The sequence below is a fragment of the Alligator mississippiensis genome, chromosome 2, assembly GCF_030867095.1.
Source record: "Alligator mississippiensis isolate rAllMis1 chromosome 2, rAllMis1, whole genome shotgun sequence".
NCBI lineage: Eukaryota > Metazoa > Chordata > Crocodylia > Alligatoridae > Alligator > Alligator mississippiensis.
Genome location: NC_081825.1, coordinates 206361363 through 206387909, shown reverse-complemented (window position 1 = coordinate 206387909; position 26547 = coordinate 206361363). Strand labels below are relative to the sequence as shown.

Sequence of the window (26547 nt, the reverse complement as noted above, 5' to 3'; positions counted from 1 at the left end):
ATGGTATGTAGATCATGGTATTAAAGGAGAGGTTGCAGTGGATACTGATGCTGTTTCAAATGTTACTGGTGCCATAAGTACATCTTAGCTTGCAAAAAGGAAGGGTGTGGCCACTCTTGCCTCTCTATATACCTCCAATGCTGCCAGTATGTAGCTAAGGTGCCACCATCAGTGCCAGACTGAAGAAGAAAAGTATAGTTAATTCTGTGACTTCAACATTTAAAGGACTCTATGACTTCAGTATTTAAAGGTAGTGCCAAGGACCTGAAAAAAATATGCAGGGAGAATGCATTGACCCAAAAGGATCTTCAAGAGAAGCTCTGACTGGTGCACTGGGTGCACACATACTAAGTAGGGATCTATACACTGAAAGAAGAACAAATTAATTATAAAAACAAACTATATTTAAGATCTTGGCAATTGTTATAGCTGCATATTTATTTCCTGAGTTTCTGTAATTTGTGGAATTCTGTGCATTGCCTACAGGCTAGTATCAGTTAATTTCAGCCATCTGTCTACTTTGAATTCCTGAATTAGGCAAATAAGGCCCCAGATTTACAAACATTTGTATGCGATGTATATATTCCTACTTACCATTTATGATATTTTCAATTTTTTCTCCATGTATGTTGTAGAGATATTTTGCTGGTGAAGTAAGATTCATTTTCATTGTGCATTCATCTAAAAACTTAATAAAAATATAAAAACTGCCTTTACTACACCTAATTAAAGTTTTATCCTATTTAACACACATATTAAGAACGTGGAAAATCATGAAAAATATATACTTAAAATCTATATTTAATCTAAATAATTTATTAACATAATTTTTAAATGGATTAAATTAATGATGTAAAGCTAGTGATTCTTGGAGAGACCAAAACACAGAGACAGACTAAGTAAATACTATTTGGTCCTCACGCTAAATCTGTGAATATTATGGTCCATACATCAAAATCTATACCAAGTATGATCAAATATACATCCTATATTGTCAGCTGGAAAGACCAATTCAAGATAAAGAGGAAAAAATGTGACATAAAAAAATGTAAAGAAATACTTTTTACAAAATCTCAAATAGGATAAAGTGATAAAAATATACTTTGAAAAAAATTAGGGTTTTGATATGATCAGTATCAATAACTATTATTAAAGTTGTTTATAAGCCAATAAAAATATAACATAAATATGTACATAAAAAGATAACATACAGTATATTTAAACATTACTACTTTGAGGAATACCTAAAAGATTGATCCTCAGCTGTACCACTTACTTCAAGTCTGAAACCAACTTCTAATTTAAACTGTTTTAAGAGGCTGGTTTGACCCATTTTAACTTTTGACATGCCCTTAGACCTCCTCAACACTCCTCAATACTCCCCCTGAAGGGGTAAGCAGATGTAAATCTGGCTAGATAGATACTATACAACTAGAAATACTCCTCTTTTGTCAGAAGAATCTTGAGTTGTTCTTTTATGACAAAGTAGGTTTAGATTGGATATCAGGAAAAATGTCACTGTTAGAACAGTGAGACAGTGGAATAGACTGCCTAGGGTAGGCGGAGGGAGAAAAAAATTATTTGGCAGCTCCCACCGCTGTGCACACCCTTGGAGGGCATGTGGGGCATGTGCCCCCAGATCTGTGTGGGGGAGGCAGGCTGCCAGTGCAGGCTGAGGCTAGGGCTGCATTGGGCTCTTCCCAGAGTGGGGAGTGGCCCATGCTGTGCTTGGGGCAGGTGGTGGCAGTCCTACTGCTGTCCCATGTTTGCAGGGTAAGCCTAGTTAGTCCCCCCTTCCACTGCCTATGGTGCCTAGTGAACTTACGAAATCTCCATCAGTGGAGATGTTCAAGAAGAGGTTGGATAAGCACTGGTCAGGATGATCTAAGAAAAGCTATGCCTATGTTTCTACTATGGGCATTTCCCATGCTTCTGGGCTTTGCTGATTGTCACATGCGGCCAGGAAGGAATTTTTTCCCTTCCTTCTGCAGCATGTGTCAGGAGGGTTTTCTTCACCTTCCTCAAGCATTGGGTTTTGGCTGTGGCCCCAGCTGGGGATTTTGACTGGGGTATGCCAACGCTGCTGCTGGGACTTACACCTAGAGTTTCCTGGCCAGAGGGTCTTGTCCCTCAGTTTCAGACCAATTACCATATTTGGAGATCATGAAGGAATTTTACCTCATGGTCAGATTGGTACAGACTTTGGGGTGGGGGGTGGGGTTGACTTCCTCTGTACAGGAGTCCCTCTTTCTTGGATCTCTCCAGCATATTTTAACAATCTTTGCAGTAGCAGGATGTTGGTCTCTGTGATTCTCCTGCTTGCTTGTGTTAGGTTAGGGTGTTATGTCTTGTGGTTGTGTTGGGCCTGACTGTGTAGTTTTGCAAATAAGTTAGACAGTGAATTTGTATAGGATGGCTGGGATGTGGATGATCTTGCCTCAGGCAGGGGGATAGACTAGATGACCTCTAGAAGTCCATTCCAGCCCTATGTTTCTATGATTACATGATTCTATGACAACTTTAAGTTACATTCCAGTGGTAGAAAATTGATTTTTTTTAATTACAATATTATCATCATAATCAATTATTTGTATTGTACTACTGACCTAATACTTAGGTGGAGACTGAAGCTTCTCTGTGATATACATATACATTCTGCCTCAAAAGCTATTACAATCTATAATGTAAGATAGATGGTGTAAGAGAAAGTAAATGTTAGTATCAGATATTAGTTAACTGAACTACATAAAAAGTGGCTTTCTTTTATTAAAATATGGAATGTACACACATGGGTATTGGGATACGGTAGAGGTACAGTACAACACAAGAACATCTTAATAGGACTGAAGTAAACAGAGCAAATGAGGCCCTCTAAGAAAAGAAAGGAGTAAAAACACACCCGTAGATTCCCTTTTTGATACTTGTAGAAGGGGAGAAATGGGACTTGGGTCACATCCACTACCCTCCCTACCCATAATTAATTTTTTCTAGTAAATGTAAAACTAGAAATCTAAACTAGAAAATTGAGGCTGCTTTCATATTACTGTAAGTCATTAATGTTAAGTAATCTTTAACTTTTTGGACATAATATAATTCTACTAACGGTAGAAGTTCAGATGGCAGTACACTGTCCTTTTTATCCAAATGTCTTTGGGAATAAACTTGGATAAACTTACATTGTCAAGATTGAACATATTCAAGAACATTTTCAGTGGAGATGCAGAAATCCTGAGGGACTTGACCCTATTTTAGAAAATGATCAGTTGTGGATAATGAAAACTATACTAACATTTAAGATACTATGACTATATTTCTCTATTGCAAATGATTCCTTCTATTTCTGCAATAATGTTATATATTCATTAACAAATTCAGCAAGGAAGTTTGCAAGGTAGAGCAAACAGCAGTTTAAGTTATGTCAAAATACGCAACATTATCCTTATCTAATTATATTTTCCATAAGTGGATTTTAATTAAAGTACTCAGATTTATTTTCATCTTGCTTTCTATTAACTCCATTATCACACAAACAAAAGCACTAGTGGAATTTTCCAGAAATTGGTTTGAAAGTCTTGCAACTGAATTTTAGTAAAGGTGTTCCCCAATTTTTTTCTTCATTTCCTAAACTTTTCTGAAAATAATCTTAAAATGTGATGGGATTTTTATCACCTCTATAAAAATAGCAGCTAGCAATAGATGAAAAATAACAGTTGCTTCTAGATGGAAGTAGCACTTTCCTTTCAATTGTAAGATGTAACGAGCTCTCAAGGAGCTTCTAGTTCTTGGTTCTCAGATTTTGGTGTAATCAATCTTGCTCACCACTGTCTATTTCCAGCTGATGTTCGGCTAACAGACTATAGCCTTGGCCTTATTCCATGTACTTTGCTTCAACAGAGCAAAGGAATAGAAAAAAGCATGGCCAGAAATTCTGGGAAGCCTTCACTATATTTCAAGCAGTTGCCCCTTTGGTCCCTAGAATCAATGGGGAGGAAGGTGAAGTAATGTCATTTTTGCCTTCACCTGAAGAGTCTTTTGCCTCCCTTACAGCGTTCTAAATGGTTTGATGTTGAACCTAATTCAACATATCCAAAGTGTACTGGATTTTTAGTAATGGCATATGTAACTGTAAAAATATTTAGAAGCCCAATAATCAATACAAAATCTAGTTTGATTCATTTTTACATACTAACACAACTAAGCAGTTTCACATACAATGTTTTTCACGTGCAAGGTCAAATAGCTAAAGTATGTATCTACATGTGTGGTTTACTGAGGAACTGACTAACTAGCTCCACAGTGAAGTGCCACAGTCTACACATGTGCCGGTATTAGGATGCAATAAATTCTGCTGTAAGATAGTAGTCATGGACTGTCTTATGGCAGAGTTATAAGTGCAACAAAACACACATGTAGATTGTGACAGGGGCTGGTTGGGGCATGAGAGTGCTAAAGTACAGGGGCTGCCTGCTACCTAGCCACATGGCTCCACAGGTTCTGCACCTTTGTGCACCCACTGACCATGAAGTCATAGTACTCAAGATCCTAAGGAGAGGGAGGAAGAACAGCAGAATACAGGCACTGGATTTCAGAAAAGCAGACTATAACAAACTCAGGTAACAGGCAGGATCCCCTGCTGGGGTAAATCTGAGGAGGGGAAAGGAATCCAGGTGAGCTGGCTGTACTTAAAGGAGGCTCTTCTAAGGAGCAAGTTATCTTGATGCAATGAAAGAATGGGAAGTGCAACAGGAGGCCAGCCTGGCTAGACAGCAACCTCTTCAATGAGCTGAAACTCAAAAAGGAAACCTACAAAAACTGGAAACTTGGTCATACTACTAGGAAAGAACATAAAAGTGTCACACAGGCATGCAGGGAGAAAATTAGGAAGGCAAAAACAATTCTATAGATGTGTCAAAAGTAACAGGAAGACTGGAAAAACCATAGGTCCCTTAGAGAATGTGACACACAATCTAGCTATACATGATGCAAAGAAGACTGAAGTATTTAATGCCTTTTTTACTTCAATCTTCACAAACAGGTGCAGTTACCAGGTGACAAGTAGAGATGGCATCAAAGACAGGGAAGGACAGAAACAGCATAGAGTAGTAGAAGTTTTCCTTAGAAATTTTCAAGAGTAGGTTAGACAGGCATTGACTGGCATGGTTTAGTCAGTGGTGATCCTGCCTTGACCAAGGAGTTGAACTAAACTCTGTGAGGTCCCTTCCAGCCCTACTTTGTTATAATTCTGTGTTTCTTCTCTTTTATCATGACTGTTAGGTTAGGGTGGCTAGGTTAGGCAGAACCAAGTTTGTCAAACCTGAATTCCCAGGCCTATACAAACATACCAGAAAATTGTCATGGCAATGGAACCATCTTGACAATTCTACAGAATTACTTTCCAGCAACATTAAAAAAAATCAAGGTATTTTTAATTTTTAAAAGTATGAATGGAAAAAATTGTTATTTTTTTAAAATCCTTATGATATGTAATATTTAGTCTGAAGTTGAATTCAGTTATTTAATATATATCATTTTGATAGAGTTCTTTTAAATATCAGTGTGTAACACATGCTTTTTTAATAATGAAAGTTTTAATATTCAGCAGTTTTTCAATTTGTGTAGTAACCATGGTAATTGAGAATGTAAACCAACTATAGTTGAATTTTCATATTGTGCAATAATGTACATTGAATGCAATTTTGATGTACACTAAAAAGTTGAATCATCAAGCTGAAACTGTCACAAAAGTAATGCCAGTGAAATTACCTGTCATTTTCTGAAAGAAGTCTAAGATGGATAGCACGCAAGTTACTTTTCTGATGACAGAAGTGGCGCTACTTTGACCTGGGAAAAGTCATTGTTCAAGAAAATGCTGAACAGAACTAAGAAAAGGAATATACTGACAACATTATTTGCACATCATGCAAATTCCAGGCCACTAAATTAAGCTGTATTTTTCAAGGTGTCCATATAGAAAAACATGGCTTAATAGTCTGAGGAAAAAGTGTTCTTGCCAATTATCAAAAACATGTTGAAAATACAAATTCCACGTTGATCTATAACGATCAACAAAGTGTCTCTTACCCCAATAATAACAATTGTTCTGAATAATCATGCACCAAACTTAATGTTTATTCTGACAAGGAATTATAATGAATGTAATAACAAGGAAAACACATTATCCATGAAGTTTTGTCTTTAGGTTTTTTCCCCCTCTTCCATTCCCCAATTCAAGCCTGAGTAGCTTCAGACGTGCTCTAATGTGCACTGGTAGATAACATTTCTGAAAGGGTTGCATCATCCATCAAGATCTAAAGTACATCGTACACTAACCGAGCTCTTGCTATGTTCCTGCCTTGTTGCTCATCTTTCTCAGAATACTACTTGCTCAAGAGTAGTGAGAAAGACTGATTTAAAACTAGCTACGTCGTGTCTTTCACCTAGGTGTCATGTTTGTGCTTCTTCACATCTGTGCACTTGGAATTTTGTTTCTGTTATTTCTTTTAATGAACTATAAAGTCCTACAAGCTTTGAAGTTCTTGTTGCTTTGCAGGTTTATATGTACCTTGAGATACTGTTTTTCCAGCTCCTGGTGGACTCCCAAGCTTTTTCAACTTGGGAGTTAATTTGGCCATAATCTTGGAGAAGCTTGTCCAATATATTTTTAACTATTTTCTTACTCTTCTTCATATAACTTCTTCTTTAAATATCTCAGGCGTTTAGTCAATGACACTGCAGAGTAAGAGATTTGGCAAGATGGGAGCCCAGGAAGAGTGGCTGTGCCTTAAGGAAGCAATCCTTTGGGCACAGAGGGAGATGATCCCAATGTGGGGGAAAAGGGGGAAAGGGGCCAAGAGGCTCCCTTGGCTGACCAGAGAAATCCAGAGCAGCCTAAGGGCAAAAAGGGGGGCATATAAGCAGTGGAAACAGGGAGAGATTACTAAAGAGGAGTATACCTCCAAAGCTCGCAGTTGTAGGGAAGCAGTTAGAAAGAACAAAACTACCACGGAACTGATGATGGCATCCCAAGTTAGGGATAACAAAAAATTGTTTTTCAGATATATATGGAGGAAAAGGAAGGCCCAGGGCAGTATAGGACCACTACTGAATGGGCAAAAGCAATTGGTGACAGTCAGGGGGGACAAGGCTGAACGCCTCAATGAGTTCTTTGCCTCAGTGTTCCTACACGAGGGGCAAGACAAGTCTCACAATGGGATTATAGAGAGGTAACAGCAGGCTGCCAGACTACCAAACGTTGACCCTGAGATGTTGCAGAGTCACTTGGAAGGACTGGATGCATTTAAGTCAGCAGGCCCAGATGACCTCCATCCGAGGGTACTGAAGGCGCTGGCTGATGTCCTTGCACAGCCACTGGCAAGAATATTTGAGCGCTCATGGCACACGGTCCAGGTCCCAGAGGACTGCAAAAGGGCCATTGTGGTGGTCCCTATTTTCAAGATGGAGAGGAAGAAGGATCCAGGCAACTATAGACCAGTCAGTCTCACCTCCATCCTTGGCAAGGTCTTTGAAAAGAATATTAAGGCTCATATATGTGAGAGCCCAGCAGGAATTATGCTGAGGGAAAACCAGCACGGGTTTGTAGCAGGTAGATCATGCCTGACTAATCTAGTCTCTTTTTAGGACCAGGTTACAAAACACCTGGACGCAGGAGTAGGGGTAGACATCATTTACTTAGACTTCAGGAAGGCCTTAGATACAGTATCCCACCCCATACTGGTGAACAAATTAAGAGGCTGTAACTTGGATGATTACACAGTCCGGTGGGTGGCAAATTGGTTAGGGGGTCGTACCCAGACAGTGGTGGTGGACAGGTCGGTATCCACCTGGAAGGATGTGGGCAGTGGGGTCCCACAGGACTCGGTCCTTGGACCGATACTCTTCAATGTCTTTATCAGTGACTTGGATGAGGGAGTGAAGTGTACTCTGTCCAAGTTTGCAGATGATACAAAACTGTGGGGAGAAGTGGACACACCAGAGGGCAGGGAACAACTACAGGCAGACCTGGACAGGTTGGACAAATGGGCAGAAAACAATAGAATGCAATTTAACAAGGAGAAATGCAAAGTGCTGCACCTAGGGAGGAAAAATGTCCATCACACCTACTGCCTAGGAAATGACCTGCTCGGCAGCACGGAAACGAAAAGGGATCTTGGAGTCCTAGTGGACTCCAAGATGAACATGAGTTGTCAGTGTGACGAAGTCATCAGCAAAGCTAACTGCACTTTATCATGCATCAGCAGGTGCATGAGAAACAGAACCAAGGAGGTGATATTTCCCCTCTATCGGGCACTGGTCAGACTGCAGTTGGAGTACTGCGTCCAGTTTTGGGCGCCACACTTAAAGAGGGATGAGGATAACTTGGAGAGGGTCCAGAGAAGGGCTACTCGTGTGGTTAAGGGCTTACAGGCCAAGCCCTACGAGGACAGACTAGAGCACCTGGACCTCTTCAGCCTCTGCAAGAGAAGGCTGAGAGGTGACCTTGTGGCTGCCTATAAATTCATTATGGGGGTGAAGAAGGGAATTGGTGAGGCTCTACTCACTAAGGCGCCCCTGGGGGTCACAAGAAATAATGGCCATAAGCTAGTAGAGAGCAGATTTAGACTGGACATTAGGAAGAACTTCTCTTCATAGTTAGAGTGGCCAAAATCTGGAATGGGCTCCCAAGGGAGGTGGTGCTCTCCCCTACCCTGGGGGTCTTCAAGAGGAGGTTGGATAGGCATCTGGCTGGGGTCATCTGAACACAGCACTCTTTCCTGTCTATGCAGGGGGTCGGGCTCGATGATCTATTGAGGTCCCTTCTGACCCTAACATCTATGAATCTATGAATCTGCAACTAGCCTCTTATTGTGAACACTTTCAACCTTCTCATAAGGAAGGTCATAGAGAAGGAAGGCCATTGTGGCAAAACTGTTTAATGTGGTTGATGATTTTCTGCTACTTGATTATGTTTCAGCACTTCAGGAGTCTTTGATGTTTTGATTTTGAAATATGGAAAGCAGAAAAGGAATAAACAAATGGAGAAAAGCAATAAAGAGCAGTTAAGATATATTTTAATGTATTTAATAGAAAGCTGAAACAACTGTATTCCATGTAAACAAGCAATATGTTCATAGAAGGAATAAGGACATCTTCTGCTTCCAATGAAATTTATTCTTCTCTATGGCTGGATATAGCAAGACTATAACTCACTATGTGGTCTTAGAATAAAAAAAAATACAGAAAAATAGGGCTGAAAGGAACTTCAGGAGGTCATCTAGCTCAACTCCCTGTTCAAGGCAGGATTATTCCAGTCTACAGCATTCCAGAGAACTGTTTGTCTAACCTGTTCTTAAAAATTTCCAAAGATGGAGATTACACAGCCCCTCTAGGTAAACACTGATTCATGAAGGATATATTGTAACCTTTAAAATCACCAGTCTATATCAAACACCAATTGTAGGAAGCTATCTAGTACATCATAATAATCAGAAAAACAGAAAGATGTTTCTTTCATCTTTCTCTCTCAGTCTGCATATGATATTTCTTGTATATGAAGTATTTTAATGATTTAAAGTTACAATTGTCCTAGAGAGATTTGTTAACCAGTTCAATGGAATTCACAAAACAGGATAATTGGAATGTTAATGCTTCAGGCATTAAAAGTCTATTGCACGCAATGGAAATCTTTCCAAAGCCTCAGTAGGAGGTGAATCAGGCCCCAGGGCTGTGAAAATTAAAAATTACTTTATCAGACAAAAATTACTTTATTGACTTAATTCAAAAATAACATGGAGTAAAAAACAGGAATGCTGACAATGTGATTTATATGTTTTATCCCTGAGTCTCGAAAGCTAGGCACTTATGGATTTCTCTGATTATCTAAGCAGGTATTGGTATAAGGAACCTACATTAACAGAGCATATTAGCCCAGGAGCTATGAAACTTCCACAAAAGAATTTAAAATGTCTTTAGCTAATAAAAAGGATGTTTGGGTTCTGTCTGATTTTAAAAACATGGTAATGATTCTTGATTCTGGTAATTTTGAAGACAGATATTTTAAGTGCTTTAGAAATATATCTATTCTCAAATTAATAATCTAATCAAATAATTTGTTGAAATAAAAAGAAAGAACATTGAGATTTGAGGCCAAATGTATTTTATTTTCAGGATATTTTTGATTTTGTAATAAAATTTACCTTTTCAATTTGATTCTGTTCTGCAATTATCTCATAGCCATCCTGCCCTGTGCAATTCTTAAATGCCAAAATTCTGAGTGAGGACTTCTCAACAAGCCTCTTCATGCCATAGGAAAGTACAGGCTTGGTTTTCTTTCTCTTGACACCAGCAGGAAAAACCAAACCATTCACTGTCCAGATTATTTTCTTCATTAATGACAGATGGTCTGGAAGAAAACAGAAAAAAAACATAAAAGTCAATATTTGGCTTCAAAATTAAAAATGGACACATCATGCTCCCCTTCCCTATTACCTTAATAACACACACTGGCCTGCCTCCATATAGTATTTTTTGAAATACTACCACCAGCTTCCCACTAACCGTGACATAAGCTGTAGCAAGCTGTCTGCACTGATAGCCTGCATAAATCATCATTCCTGAAGGGAACAGATGTTCAGGGTATGAAAGAGTAATACCACAATTTAGTCATAATTAAAATTCACCTTAGCATGCCTCTATCAGTAATCAGAGAGGAACATTTCACTTCTCACCTACAAAAAACAAATGCTTCTCATCTCTTCAGCTTCAGAAAAATTATGCCTGCACCTTTTTTACACTGTTTTAAGGTTCACATCTGATACCACATTATCCAAAAGGTGTTTTTATTCTACTTTAACAGTTGGTTTCCTTACCACACCTTTTTTGGATACCTAAGATGATGGTCTCTATATAAAATACATTTGCAGGTAAAAGCAATAAACCTGAACCCTTAATGAGTGCAATGTAGTTTTATATGGAAAGCCAATTATAGGAAATACCTTGCCACAGAATATGTCAGTAAAGACACTATTTTTGTCAGCAACAGTTTAGTCTAATCCATATTTTCCAAAATAATAAACCACTAAGTTTAAAGTTATTCAGTGATCAGTAAGTGCCTAAATCCAATAAATCCAAATAAAAATCTGGTCTTTGACTTTCTAGCTCCATTAACATTAATGGGAGTTGTGTAACTACCAAATTTACTTGAATACAAGATGAGCCCCAATAATTAGATTCTATGTATGGAAAATTAATACATTTGCTGTAATTTTCCAGGTATAGAATCTAATTATTGGAGGCTTGCCTTGAATGTATGACCCTCCTACTACTACAGCAGGGAAAATAAATCTGGGGGATGACATAGCCCCCTTGCCCTCTGCTGCCCACTCACTGGAACTGGGTATTCTTGCTGAGTCCTGGGATCCTCCAAAAATGTATACACAGATGGGGCACAGGGCAACATGGTCCAGCTCCAACTACTGAAGGGCAAACCATGTTGCCCTGTGCCACATCTATGTATATATTTGTTACAATCATATGTGACAGGATGAGAGAGGTGAACTGTTTGGGGCCCCATTTTGTGATGTCTGCCAGACATTTAAGGCAGGTGAAGAATCAGGAATCACTGGAAATGGGGAAAAAAGGTGCAGTTCAGGTATGGGAGTGAAGAGAAAGTCAAAATATATGCAATGTAGCAGCACACTGACTTGAAAAGGAGTGACCACTGAGGGGGTCTGCGTTCAGTGGGCTCTATTATATATTCTATTTAGATGGGCTTCACTATAACCTTTTCTTGTGTTAGGTTCCCATCAGCAACTCAGTCTTTTTGCCTAAGATCAAATGCAACATTTTTGGCACCAAAGGGAGGGTGCCAGAGCTGGCTCTGGCCTTCCTGGTGCTGGGTTGGTATTGCAGTGCCTCCAGGCCTGGTGTCAGTGTGGAGGGAACATCTGCATCTTTTTTCAAAGGGGACAGACAATGTATTGAATCATGTGTCCTTTTTTGTGAATGTGAGATGAGAGGCTTTTTCCCCATGCTGTTTGGGAGAAAAAAACCTTGTCTTTTATTCAAGTAAAATGGTAAAGAATAAGCAGTATGTCTCAGATGTTCTAAAGAGTGGCTCTGGGCCCACTCTCAGGATCGCTAAGGTAGCTCTCATTGTGGAATCTGGCATGCATGGTGTAGGAGTGGGCAGGGCACATGTCTCAATGCAGAAGGAGCATAGATCACTTCATATCACTTTGAAAAGGTAAACATTTCATTACACTTATTAGTCCTGGAAAATGTTAAAATGAACAACACTACTGTATTTTTCAAGGTTTTAATTCATAATTCTTTTCCATCGCAAACAATAAAACTTATTTTATTACAGAATATAAAGAACCCAGCAGAATAAAATAGCAGTGCTTCTCAAGACAATCAGCATTCATTCTAAAAAAACAGCAAACCTTCTTTTCTCAAGGACATTGATACCTACAATGAATCTAAACAAAACTTTACATATTAGGAGGTTTTGTTTTCCAAACAAATATTCTCAGGGTTTGTACAGATGTTTGCTGCATCTGGTCTACTTTCACATGGATTACTTTAAGCTGCCTAAACATAGACCAGGAGCAGCACATACAGCCACTTGCCATTCCCAGGAGCTGTGCAAGTAACTTGGGGTGGGGGGAGGGGCAGCTGGGATTGCGGGGAGGTTGCTAGCCAGTCTGTGGGTGTGGGGATCCCCCCACAATAGCCCAGTCTGGGTCAGGACGGTAAGAATAGCACAGCTTTGGTACTTTGCTGCAAATGCATATAGGCAGTTAGGAAATTGGGTAACCCTTTCCTAGATCAGGTTAACCCAATCTTGGTCTAAATTAGTACACCTCTTGATAATTATTTTGCACTTGTGGTTGGTCTTACTTTGCATGTGTGGCTGGTATAAATTTATTGTGCAATTAACCAGTTATTTGTGTAATATATGTAATATGTAGCAGGGGCCTAAATTCTTCAACTTATAGCCAGATCCTCAGGTAGTGTAAATTGGGTTAGCTCGGTTGATTTCAGTAGAGCTACACTGATTTACAACAACTTATGTTCAAAGCTAATAAATCAACTAATCTAATGGTGGCCATTGAATAGCCATTGGCATTTTGGCAAATCTGTTACCAACCTAAAATGGATTTAATTTTGAAGCCTTTGACATTCTGGGCAGTTTTTGGTTTTCTGTCTCATTAGTATACTTGCTCTCTTTCAGAGGCTGCTTGTATCCATGCAAGAACTCATGACTTTCCTGTTTTTTTCAGTTTTGAAACAGCCATCTTTAAGGCAGATATAGGAACTAACATTGGCAAGGTATAGTTTTGTGACCTTTGGCACTTGCTGTGAAAATCCATCTAGATTTGGCTAAGTATGGGTAATGGGTGTGCACGTACATAAGAAGGTTTTGCTTGCTGCTAAAATCCCTGAATAGTCTGTCTGTACCAAACAGGTTTCAGTTCCACGAAGCTCTATAAATGCCAGCTGCATTGTGATCCCAGGCTCCACTCAGTTTCTTGTACAGCACAGAGCTAAAATGCAAGATTGGACTTAATAATCAGTCATAGTGGTTCTCACCTCCTTTGGGCTAGGTGAAGCTGTTCTAGGTTGGGAGCCAGGAGGAGTCTGTCACCGAATGGTATTACTACTACTGGGCATGTCTACACATGCGGCAGACTGTGCAACCGTTACTGTCCAGTCACTTCGTACTTGCTTAAGCAAGTGAGCATGTCTACATGAGACAAGTATGAGCAAGTGGGTACAGCTATACAAGTACTAAATGACTGTGCAGTAACCAGCATTACTGTGCAGTTCTGATGCCGCATGGCTATATTTAGCAGCTACTGTGCAGTAGCAATAAAATACCGTGCAGTAGCATCAGCATCACAGTTCATGCCTGGTAGTATGTTGCCATAGCAATGAGCTATGGTGATGTAGCATCTCATGTAGACGCTCCCACTGTGTGCTTAACAGCCCTTAAAGAAAGGCCTCATACGCCTACCTTGGGAGACAAGTGTCATTCCTTACAGTTTATTAAAAGAGTACCTGAGAAGTTGGATGAGATCATATCTGTGGACTCTGTTGAACTGGTCTGCTAAGCCAGGCTGTAAATCTTGTAGATGCAAAGATACTGGCTTAATATGGTGATAAATGGACCACAGATGAACAGTTTCTTTGCAAAGATGGAATGACTGCTTAGACCTCGGTTGACATAATACTGTTACAGCATTGACTATCTTTAGCTAGATTTTCAGCCCACTTAGCACAAAAGAAATGTTGTATATACTAGGTGAATTTCCCTGAGTTCTACAACATTTTTCTTAGTCTTTTCAACAGTTCAGAGACCTTGGTTTTGTATGCAGTCTAGTTGAGCTTCCTACCCAGATATGGAGGCATCCATATCCAGCATTCTGCCAGACAGAAGTGAGGGGAAAAGCTACTCCATTATATGCCTGGACCTCCACCCTTGTGTCCATGTGATGTTTTTGGGGGCAGATGCACAAATTCAATCACCCATGCATGAAGCTTATGTCAAGTCTGCCATTTTGATCTAAATGCATGAATCTATATGATTTGGGAATCTGAAGTGAGCTCTTACAAATATTTGTGGATGAGATTTCTGCTGTTTGAAGAGATCTAATATGTTCCTGAATCTCTCCTGTGGATCTAGCACAGACTTTATAATTTCTATTTCCTGGGCCAGCAAGAATTATAAAGTTCCTTTGTTTATCCTGAGATACACAGTAGTGACAAGATGTAGATTAGACAAATGGAACTGTTGAGTTGCTGTGAGACAACTTTGGGATTCTAGATATGGCATAATTGTGATTTGGGTTACCATTCTAAATATGAAATGATGGATGAACTTGCTGAGACATCTCAAATATGAGTGGATACATGTTCCCTTTCTTCTTTTGGATTAGAACATATTCTGACTAATCCCCCATTTCCTCTGAACTCCAGAAGCATTTCTTATTTTAGGAGTACCTCAAGTGAGAAGGTTGCTAAAAAAATAGTGGTGGGGGGGAGGTGGGAAGGGGAGGGGGGCAGGGGGAATGGAACAGAATACTCCATATTTATAATCTCTCAGATTCAGAAATCTAAGGCAATTTGATTCCAAGATCCTCTCAAATGAAAAAGGCAGTTTCCAAAAGAGGGAGGAGAAGAGGAAAGTACAAATCTTCCAAGCACTCTATTCAGTTCTACACAGCAGTCTAATTTGCTGCTATGAGATGGACATACCATGTGCAGTAGAAGAGAAAGAGCCTAAGTACAAACTGCCTTGCAAAGACTATTTCTTTCTCAGCTTCCTCAGTAGCTTTGGTCATGCCTACAGTGCTCTTAAGTGGTATTACAAAGCAGGTCAGGCTAGTCTGGACATGCTTCATCCAGAACTGAAAGCAAGCAATGTAACCATGTCCATGAAGTACCAGAGATGGGCAGTCACTCTGCAGCATGCATTAGCAGAGGTCCTGGTGTTCTCTGAGTTAAAAAATCCCCAATTTTCAGATTTAAAAAAGTAACCCAAAATCCACATTTTTCTGTGATTTAAATGAAACACCACTAGACACAGGTGTTCATTTTAATCACAGAAAAATGTGGATTCCAGGTTAATTTTTTAAATCCAAAAACTGGGCATTTTTTTTAATCAGAGAAAACCAGGATCTCTGCTCACTACCTTACCTGGAGGACCAGCAAAAAGCAGCACACTGCTTAAAGACACTACTCTACATCAGGGTACGTTCAGCATAATAACATGGCCTTTGTAAACCTGACATGCTTGCTTTCTGAAACTCTACCAACTCCTAGGAATGGTCCTTACATCTTTCAAAGGATGAAGGCTTAATCAATTCTTGTATTAAAGACTTCACAGCCTTCAAATGAGAGGCGCTCAATTTGTGTCTGGACCTCTTTTAGTCTTCTGGAAGATTGTAACCATGAAGTCCTGCCTAGGGCAATGGAGGGCTACAGCATTCAGCAAATACTCCACAAGCAGTGACGATGAGTAGAGTGTACCCCCTGAGAGCACTGGTGCACCCATGAGAGTGCTGGTGTAGCCCCTGACAGCCAGCACTCCCTCCTTAGGTAACGGGTGGAGGGGGGGAGGTGGGAGCACCAATTGGTGCGATCGGCTGCGGGGGGACCCCCTCCCGGTCAGTGAGATTGGCTGTGGGGGGATCCCCTCCGGTTGCTGACTGGCCGCTGGGGGGGGCACAGGCTCCCCCGACTCAGGAGGCACCAGTTGCCCATCTCCGTAAGTATCCAACGCCTCTAACAAAGCCTGTACCAAAACTAAGACAAAGTTGTAATCTAAGTGTCTGTCAGACACAAGAAACCTCAGTTCCTCCCTGGAACTTCTTAAGACAGTTTCTTAAGAAATTCTGTTACCTTGCCCCAAATCAAGGTATTTATACTTTGACAGAACACCTAAAAATGTGCAAAGTGCATCTGTAGACTTCAGGACAAGTTTCTTTTTCCCTGAAAAAATAAATTTAAGAAGTTGTTTAGAATATCCACCTCAAATTATGCCATAAAAGCTTGAAGACCAGTTTTTTCCCCAGAGCATCTGGATCCATGTTGTGCTGTGATTTACCTTTTGATTGAATGGTCTGAGGAAATTTATGTCTCATTTACTAAGTACAGGGGAGGTAGAAGTCTGTGCTCACAGAAAAAAAGATTTTCTTTTTTCCTCCTTTCAGATGACTAGGAAAGGCACTTAAGTGCTCTGCTAGTCTCAGTGGATGAAAAGTTAATTTTTTTCAGTAAGTGAACCCAGGAGCCCAGTGCAGCAAACAGGGTTGACTAAGGAAACATGCTTTAGTTCAGTAGGTGTTAACTTTAATTGTACAGAAAATGTTTAAACATAGGCCTTCTGGAGAATAAGAAAAAACTGACCATCAGTTGGAGATACACCTACTAACCAAGCAAGAAAAGCATCTTGAGTATACCATATTAAGTGAGATAGGCATATCATAGGGGAAGCAAGTTCTGGATTTTGTTTCAGCCATGGAAAGCAAGCCCCCAACATAAATATTGTTTTGTTTTGTTTGTATGTCACCAACTATAGCTGATTTTATTCTCTCCCACTTTCTCTACAAATATACACATACAAGACTAACAAAGTCACAGTGTGCAGATAAACAGGTACTACAGGGTTGCTATTCTACAGCCCCAGATGGTAAGAGGGAATAGAGATACAACTGGACTCACTCCTCCTTCCGGAGTTGCACGGGAATTCAGATTATAGACGCACCTCAGTGAACATGGCTGGTGAAAAGTGTCTATTTTTTTGTGGAAGAGGCACACATTGAGTTTAAAGTCTGATCCATAACACATCCCTTCCACCACAAAAATGTTATTTAGTAACTCGGTGAGTTACAGGTTACAGGTTAGTTTGGATGGAATAATATCAGGTACTGAATAACTAATGTAATTCCTTGCAGTAGTCAAATGTTCCTTTGCAATAGTCAAATTTTCCTTATATTTCCTATCAATATATTAGGTAATACCTGGGGTAGCCTATGAAATCTGTTCTGATTTAAGCCAAAATTGGTGTGCCTGAATTTCATGACACAGTTTCAAACTATATGAAGTATATTTTAAAATATAGTATACTCCATATGCTACATACGGTATATTTTACTGTATTTAATTTACTGTTAAATATAGTAAATTTAATATATTATATAAAACTATTGTTTTTTCATTGTTTTCATCATATATCCATTTAATTCATGTTTATTTTGCATGCTTCATTCAACAACCTATACAAATATTGAATTATCACAATTTTTTCTTCAAATAAGAAAAGAAATAGAATTAAAAGACAAGTGTGAAGGGACTTTATAATGTTGCCACAACAGCTCTCTTTTGTGTCACCTTCAGTTTCTCTCTCTCTTAGTTTTCTACTCTTTCCACACCCTTCTTTTTATGGAATGACCTTTTTGAAATTAGAGTAATAAAACTGTAGAAACATGAGGATGATAGGACTCTCAAGAGATGATCTAGTTCAAGGCTTTTCAACTTCTGAGCAACCAGGAGCTTCATGCCACCTGGTAATGGGTCTCCAGGTTGTACAGTATGGGCTGCAAATCACAGGGACTCCCTGGGACTAGATAGGCAGCATGAACATCCCTCCCCCCATGCTAAGTAGGCAGAAAGGTCACTGGGCCCCTTCCTGCCATACACTTCAGCCCCAGAGACCCCAACAACTGCAACAGCAAGAGCAATGTGAAGAGTGACAGCCAGGCAAGAGCCTGGATGCTGCATGTTAAACCCTCAAGGGCTGGATGTGGCCTGCAGACCTCTAGCTGGACAGCCCTGATCTAAACCAAACTCCAGCATCAATGCAAGATCAAGCACACCCAAACCATCCCTGATGAATGCTTGTTTAAGCTTTTCTCAAAAACTTCCAGCTAGGGGGTTTCCATAACTTCCCTGGGCTGCCTATTGCACCACCAATTAGATTTTTTTCTCTAATATGCAACCTATTCTTTCTTGTTGCAAATAATGATTTCCTTCGGTCCTTTCTCCAGTGGCCAAAGAAAACTACATTACCATCCTCTTTATAGCAACATTAAAATATTGCTATCGTGTTTCCTTTCAGTTTAAACCTGGGATGTTCAACCTCTGGCCCATGGACCAGATCTGGCTCACTGAGCCATGTTATTGGGCCTGCCAGGTTCCCCACCAGTCCAGAAATTTAGGCTTGGGAGCATGGGCAGCGTTAATTGCCATTCCTCTGCTGCCAAATTTCCAGAACCATAGGGAGCCCTGCCAACTGCATAGAATGGCCCTGCACGCTGGACTAGGTATGCAGAGCAGAGCTAGAGCAGTGGGAGGCAGGATTCAGGAGGCACAAGGTTGGATCCAGGCATGTGGGACCCAATCCAGGTACCAGCCCCACAGGGCCAATAGATTAAGCACCATTGGTATAAACAAACCCAACTTCTTCCATCTTTCTTCATAACCCATGTTTTCTGAACCTTTTTTATTTTTGTTGCTCTCTTCTATACTCTCTAGTCTACCTACATCTTTCTTAATGTGTGGTGCCCAAAACTGGACACAGTATTCTAGCTGAGATCTCACCCACTGGGTAGAGTGGAGATTAATTGAGCATACTACCTACAATAATTCCTAATGAATTCTTAATTCTTAAAAATATTTTTTAAACCATTAAGAAGAAAATATGGATATTTTAGTCTATACTGAATGATGCTTATTTTAATTGTTAGAATATAACATTTTTCAAAGCAAAAGAACTGTAAGTTGAAAATAATCTTAAAATATATTTTATGCATTATGACTAAATATTTACGGTTAATGAAATTACATATAAAACAATAAATTATGGCAATGTGGATCTGAGTGTACTAAAATCCAAATGCTACAGCAATAAGAAAGAATAATGTTGTATACAATTATGTCATCTGTCCAAAATACAATTGCCTCTGTGTTTAGTAAATACATTATGCCCAGGTCACATTCCTGTGTTTAACTAAATTTATAGTCACTCCCTTTTCTTTAAATACTTGATCTCTTTGTTTCTGCATGTTCTGAGGTGTCAACATTTATTGCCTCAGGCACAATGGCTATACTTAACTAATAATGACAGCGGTTGTCATTAAATTTTAAACTCAGTAACATTACTCTGTCATATTATTTGAAGTATGTCTTAATTCTAAATTTGATTAAAATTACAAACATACCATCTTTTATGCCAATCAAAATATTGCCACCCCCTCTCTTGAACTTTTCTATGAACTCTTCATGTAAATAAGTCATGGCACCTGTACCTGCTTAAAGTAAAGAAGAATCCTAGGCTGTATATATTTCATACAGAGCACAACATAAAACCTTAGACTCATCAGTGGTCAGTGTTTCATTTAATATGAACTTCAAAAGCTTGAAACTTCCCTGAATCATTCATATTCACCAAAAATGTGCCATAATTTTTTTTATCTATATACATAGCCACATTTATTAAACAGAACTGCAAGTAGCTCAGGATAGAAACTAAGAACTCTAGAAAATAGGGAATTGATACATATTCATAAGATATAACTTACTGTTTGCTAATATTGCATATTCTAGTATTTTCTGCTTCCTTTTGTACCCTTTTAAGCCATAGTGCTTCAGAGGGCTGCAGGTGTAAAATGCAAATTTTGCTACTCAGGTTGAGATTTGTGTGGGCTGAGAAACTATGGACAGTCCTATACGTAGGAACTGGGACAAGGGTAGTTGGTAGGGCTGTGCAAAGCTTCGGTCCCTAATTTGATTCAGCAGAGATTTGGCCCAATTCAGTTGCCAAATCTCTGAATCTAAATTGAATCAGAGGACCCTTTAATCTCTCAGAATCGTATAGGAACCCTCCAAATCAATTTGGATAGATTCAGAAAGATTCAGAGATAGAGACAGCTTTAAATGATTTTTCTACATACCTCTAGGTAGCAGGGGCTCATGAGTGCTGCGATGCTGGGGTGAATGGAGCATCCCACAAAAGCATGGGGGGCTCCCCAGCATGCTCAGCAGCAGACCTGGAAGTGGACCAGAAGCACTTCTGGTCCACTTCTGGGTCCGCCAGGGAGCATGGTGGGGGGCCCTCCTGTACCCCCTGGCTTGGTGACTGGTACCTTCTGGGTCTGGGGGGGCACCCAGGGTCCCCCTGTGGCAGATCACCAAACTAGGGAGGCATGGGGGGGGGGGGGGGCAGCGTCCTCCCTCGCAGACCCAGAAGTGGACCAGAAGTACTTCCACAGCTGAGCATGTGGAGGGATTCACTGCCGAGCATGAGGAGGGGCCCCCACACTCCTGTGGGATGCTCTATGCGCCCCAGCATTGCAGTGATCATGAGCCATGCCTACTACCTCAAGGTATGTAGAAAAAACTTTTAAAACTGTGTCTCTGAATCAGCATCGAATCTTCAAATTTGGATTTGGCCAAATCGAATCAGAGACAGTGATCTGAATCAACTAATCGAATCACTGTCCCTGATTCGGGCCGAATCCAAATCCGAATCAAATAGGGTCTTCTTCGCACACCCCTAGTAGCTGGTAAAGAAACTCATTCACTAGCTCCTCCTCTAGACACAGGTAGAGCCTCCTTTGTGCTCACAGAAAGAATGTTACACACACTGTGGAAGTGCCTCGTGTAAGTGTACAACAGCAAAAGCCTCTGATTCTGCCTTCAAACCAAGATGCCATTCCCAAGTCCATAATTCATAGTTCTTTCCTAACCTTTTTCTATTTTTACATATTGTACTAAACCTCCTAAAACATTGGTGATTTGGTTGATTGCCTTTTTCTTGGTCTTAAAGGTTCCTTCTTTTTTTTTTCTTCATTCAAAACAATTGGCAACCAGCTTTATGATTTTATTTTTAACTTTTTTCTTGGCTCTATGGGTCTGTTTCTGGGGAGGAGGTCAGTGATTTAATTATAAAAGATCCATGGAGGAATTTTAAGGCACATTGTAGGTTAGTGGGGATACAAACCTCAGGGTTTTGCAGAGACTGAAACACCTTAATCTCCTACTCCATGCAAAGAAAGAGGCTAGGACTTTGACTATCTAGGTGATGCTCCTTTGCTGATGTGAGGGCAGGATATAAATAAAGCCCTACTATAACTTCAAGTTGATAAATCAGAAGTTATCTTGAAATCCACACTGATACTGTCCTACATGTATATGGGAGAGCTATTATCTCAAGCTAAATTACTGGTTGATTTAAATAAAATTGTTTCTACCACATGGAAACCATGTTACTGTGTCTGTATCACTATTTCCTCATCTGTATCATTCATGGCATACTTTAGCTAATTATTTGGCATACTAGCTTCCAATGTATCAGAATGCATTATTATTAATAGTTATATTACAATTATACCAAGAATCCTTAATCAGGATGAGAGTCCCAATGTGCTAGAGACCAAATAAATACATAAAAAGACATAGTTTCTTCTCTAAAATTTTACAAGCAAGGGGCTGAATCCTGCAATTGCACTTATGACTGGTACACTGAGCCCATTACAAATTTTAGATGTTTTTATTTTAAGACTATTTTAAAAGAGAAGGACAAATATTGTTAATATGGTTAAAATGGCTTTTTATTGCATTTTCCATTTGGTACCTGTTATGTCATGAATTCCAAGCATATTAAAAAAAAAAAATATATATATATATATATTATATTTCATCCTTGTTTTACTTCTATTTATTTGTATAATAAAGTGCCATTTCACTTATAATTATCCCAAAGAACTCCTACGGTATAAACACTCCTATTCAGAGGATATCATAAAAATAAGCATCTTTAGGGCATCAAATAAATATGAAATACAGGAAACATTATCATTCCATAAAGTCAATACTCCCATAAACTTTTAGAATTATGACCTCACATAAAGGCTTTATAAGCCATCTCTGATTGACAGCATATTAGAGGATTAATTGCTTAACTAGTGCATATTATATAATTCCTTTCATGTTATTAACACTGTATGTGAGTATACTTTTATTATGATCCTTTATCTCAATAGAAAAGTTCTATTATTGAAAATAGTGGTTATTTTTCTTCATAACAACTTCTGCCTGAAGCATGGACCTTAATTGCTCATATAAAGTATATCTAAAATTTATAATTAGGCCTTTTTTAAAATGCCTAGTTTAGCTATTTTCTTTGATCCCATAAACCTTATCTGGTTCTTAAAGTGAAATGCGATAGGGAGTCTGGCATGTTTCTTTCAAATCCTGAAAGAGATCATCAAACTAACTCTTGACAGATTGGCCTTCCCACCGCTTTCCTCTAAGGAACTAGCAAGCTTCGTGGGATGGAAGAGAGAAGCTATTTCCTACAAACAGAAAGGCAGTTGAAGATTTTGTATGAACATGAATTTTGTATCCTTACAGTGCCACCAATAGGAGTCATATAAACAGCCTGGAAAGAGTTATTTACCAAAATTGGAATAGGAGTTTTTTGGGGGAAATGATGGCTGCCTAAACACCTGCTCAGGGCTGGGGGGGAGGGGGGAGAGGGGCGTTTTACTTAGAGCAGTTCCCAGAGAGCCACGCTAATTAAAACGCCTCACCAACATGTGTATTAAGCTACCACACATTTAAAAATGGCTATGGGATGCTTTAGCTAAGCCTCATTCAATGAGGTTTAAAATAAAGCACCCCTGCAGTCATTTTTTAATATGCGAGGGCTTATACATGTGATGGTGAGGCCACATTGGAGCATTCTAATTACAACATGAACCAGCAAGTGTACAGGCAGCCGATGTGTGCTATCATATACGGTCCCAAAAATCAGGGATAAAAATTGGGAAATAACCTAAAAATACAAAAAAATAGCACGTTAAGGGGGGCTCTTTAAGACCTAACGCTTTCTTACTAGTGAGTCCATGGGAGGATGGCTCTTCGTGGGAAGGTGGCTAATCGACGGTTTGGAACTTAATGCAAGATGTTTTAGCTAGGCAGTGATGCTGCCTGCAAATTTTATGTAAAGGAAACCACAATTGAAGCCTTCAGGAAATTCTGAATTAAGAAGTTTTGTACTTAAAAATATGATACATTTTCTGCCAGAGGCCTTTAAACCAAAATAATATTTTTCTCTCTCCCAGCAGCCCCAACAAAGAGGTTTTCTATAAAACAGAACTGCTGCAGAATATGAATGTGACTAATATTGGATTCAAAACTACTTTGAAATAAAGCAATTTAGGACTGCATATCTGTAACCTACATCTTCATGTACATTCTGAGACCTTCACCCTGGTATCAGAAGTCAAGTCAGCTGCAGTGGAAAATAATATAAAAATACATATTATCTGTACACTTTTTTAGATACTTCTGCAAAACTTATTGCATATTCTTTGTGCTCGTCACGATTTAAATATATGTGTCTTGAAAAATTAACTAACAATTACATGAAAATCTGTAATAACGTATAACTCCAAGTTCATTAGACTGATGCATCTTTTGAAAAATAATATATGACAGCATTTAATTTTTGATGTGCTTATGAGAAAAAGTGTTATACTGTTATTTGGAATGTTGCTTGGAATTGAAACATTTCCAAATCAGTCAATAATTAGAATGGTGAGAATCCATCATTTCACTGACACTTACTCCTACCAGGAAAGATGGCCTATTTTAAATGTGCTCACACATATTTCTGTCAATCCAGACCTGTCATAGCAAATTATTTTATTTTGTAGATTACATGGTATTTAACAGAAAATGTCTCTGTCCACATTTAAATATAGATTTGAAACACAGTATCAAGAACTCCCTTGAAAGATTAGATTTTTCAGGAATCTCTTCTTGAAAATGCAATATATTAAAGATGGAAAATCTTATTCATAATATTCAATTTAACTTCTAGCACACAGAACTGATGACATATGTATCATGAAATATAAGGTTCTAATTGTAATATCGGCAGAGTTGGTTAGGTAAAGTAGTAAAAATGAGATTGTAAGTGTACTAATCATTTCAGACTATAAAGCTCACATGCAATGCAAACATAGTTTCAGAATAATTAGAAAAATGTTGAACTATTTATAAAAATAATTACTGAATGGAAAAAGACAAAGACGTAAGGGTTTACGAGTCTGTTGCTATATGTAATAAATTAACATTGAGTAGTTAAATTTTCAGCAATTCAAATCTGTCGTACATTAAAATTGTATCCCATATTAAGGGACATTCCTATATTTTAATTTTAAAAAACTTCCAAAGGTAAGCTCAATTTTGAGACACAGAAATCTTAAAAGTTGAAATAAAATTAACATTTATGTTCAAATTGTTTTAAAATAATCCTTATTTAGAGTCTATCATTAGTACTATATATTCTATCCACTTAAAGTTTCTTGTATCAGTAATTTGGTGCATGCATGCTTACTAACCATTTTAAGATACCCTTCTATACATGTTGGTCCCATGGAGAGAGCACTGGGTGTTAGGAGGCTGAACTCTATTTTCAACACTGACAAGCTATTCATGTAATTTCAAGCAAGACCATTCTCATCTCTGAGCTTCAGTGTTCCCATCTGTAAAACTATTTTACAGTGATTTTGTTTATGAATCTCTGCTATATAAGCAATGTGATTGGGGAAACCAATTTAACAGTACCTCAAAATTACTGATACATAGGACAAAATGCATAGTCAGCACAACATAATAAAATCAAAAAAATGTCTCATTCTTTAACAGAATTGAAAGAAAAAGACTTTGGAAATTTTTTATTACTATCTCTGATGTTAGAAAGCAGAAGATTACCATATATATTTGAACATAAGATGATTTTTTTCCCCCCAATCAGCAGGGGGAAGAAAGCTCCTCACAAACCTATTATGTTGATTAAATACAGTCAACACTGAGCATAACTATAAAACACATGACCAAAAAATTGAACTGCATCAATTCTGGATTAACTAAGTCTATGGATACCTGTACTACAAAGTCAGCATTTTCCCAATTTGTTCCTCACTTTCATGTGCTCAGGGAGAGCAGAGTCTTATAGTAAGGAGAGGGGTAAAGGACTGTAGGGGGAAGAAGTCTGGGGATAGGTGGCAAGGGGGCCATCTGACTCCCCAGATTTATTTTCCCTGCTGTTACAGTAGGAAGAGGATGAATTCAATGTAAACCTCCAATAATTAAAATCTGTACCTGAAAAATTATAACAAATTTAGACATTTTCATAGATTTCATAGACATTTGGGCTGGAAGGGACCCCGGAGAATCATCGAGTCCAGCCCCCTGCCCCAGGGACAGGAAGTCAGCAGGGATCATAGGATCCCAGCAAGATAAGCATCCAAATGTATTTTGAAGGCGTTCAAAGTGGGTGCTTGAACAGCCTCCGGTGGCAGTCTAGTCCAAACCTTAGGGACTCAGACAGTGAAGAAGTTCTTTCTTATGTCCAGCCTGAATCAGTCACAGTAGAGTTTGAGACCATTCGATCTTGTCATCCCTTGGGGGGCTCTGGTGAATATTTTCCATATATAGAATCTAATTATTGGGGTGTCATCTTATATTTGAATAAATATGGTAATTAGAATGAATGTCTTCTTGAGACTACAGTTCCTATTCTATTGTGTAACTGAATACTCTTCATAAGACTTTTTTCAATCTCTGTGTAACAGGGGGCCTTCTCGGGGCCAGTTTGCCATTGCCCCCCCCCCACACCTGTTCCTGGGCTAACTGCCCACCTCACTAACCTGCCATACCTTGTTGTTTCATAATTGGTTCTAATTAGACAGGAGGCTGCCCAATATTGCCCCAATGCTGGGGGCACTCTCTGCGGCTCTGACCTCCCCTGCACCACAGCCCATGCTTCGCAGATGGCATCACCATTCTTAGCATCTCCAGCCCCACACTGTGCCCCATAATCCTCCTGTCTGGACCCCAACTGATCCCAACAATCAGGCGGCCTACTCTATCCTCATTCTGGGCTACCTAGCTCCCTGTACTCTTCCCCCTCTCAGGTGTGGCCCCCCGGAAACCTTTGGCCACACAGGCCCTGGCCTCACCTCCAAGGCCAGT

The 26547-nt window shown here is 39.2% G+C and overlaps 1 protein-coding gene across 2 annotated transcripts in view; it reads right to left on the bottom strand.

Annotated features, from left to right (window-relative positions):
- Nucleotides 1-26547, bottom strand: part of LOC102561439 (doublecortin domain-containing protein 1) — a 226065-nt gene that overhangs the window by 154784 nt on the left and 44734 nt on the right. Inside the window, exons 8-9 of one of the 2 annotated variants that reach the window (XM_059722717.1) lie at nucleotides 10194-10399; nucleotides 595-688 (exon numbers count right to left, since the gene is read on the bottom strand). In XM_059722717.1, the coding sequence (XP_059578700.1) occupies nucleotides 595-688; nucleotides 10194-10399 (300 nt within the window). Of the gene's footprint in view, nucleotides 1-594; nucleotides 689-10193; nucleotides 10400-26547 lie in introns of those variants that run through there. The other variant, XM_059722716.1, reaches the window with a different exon arrangement.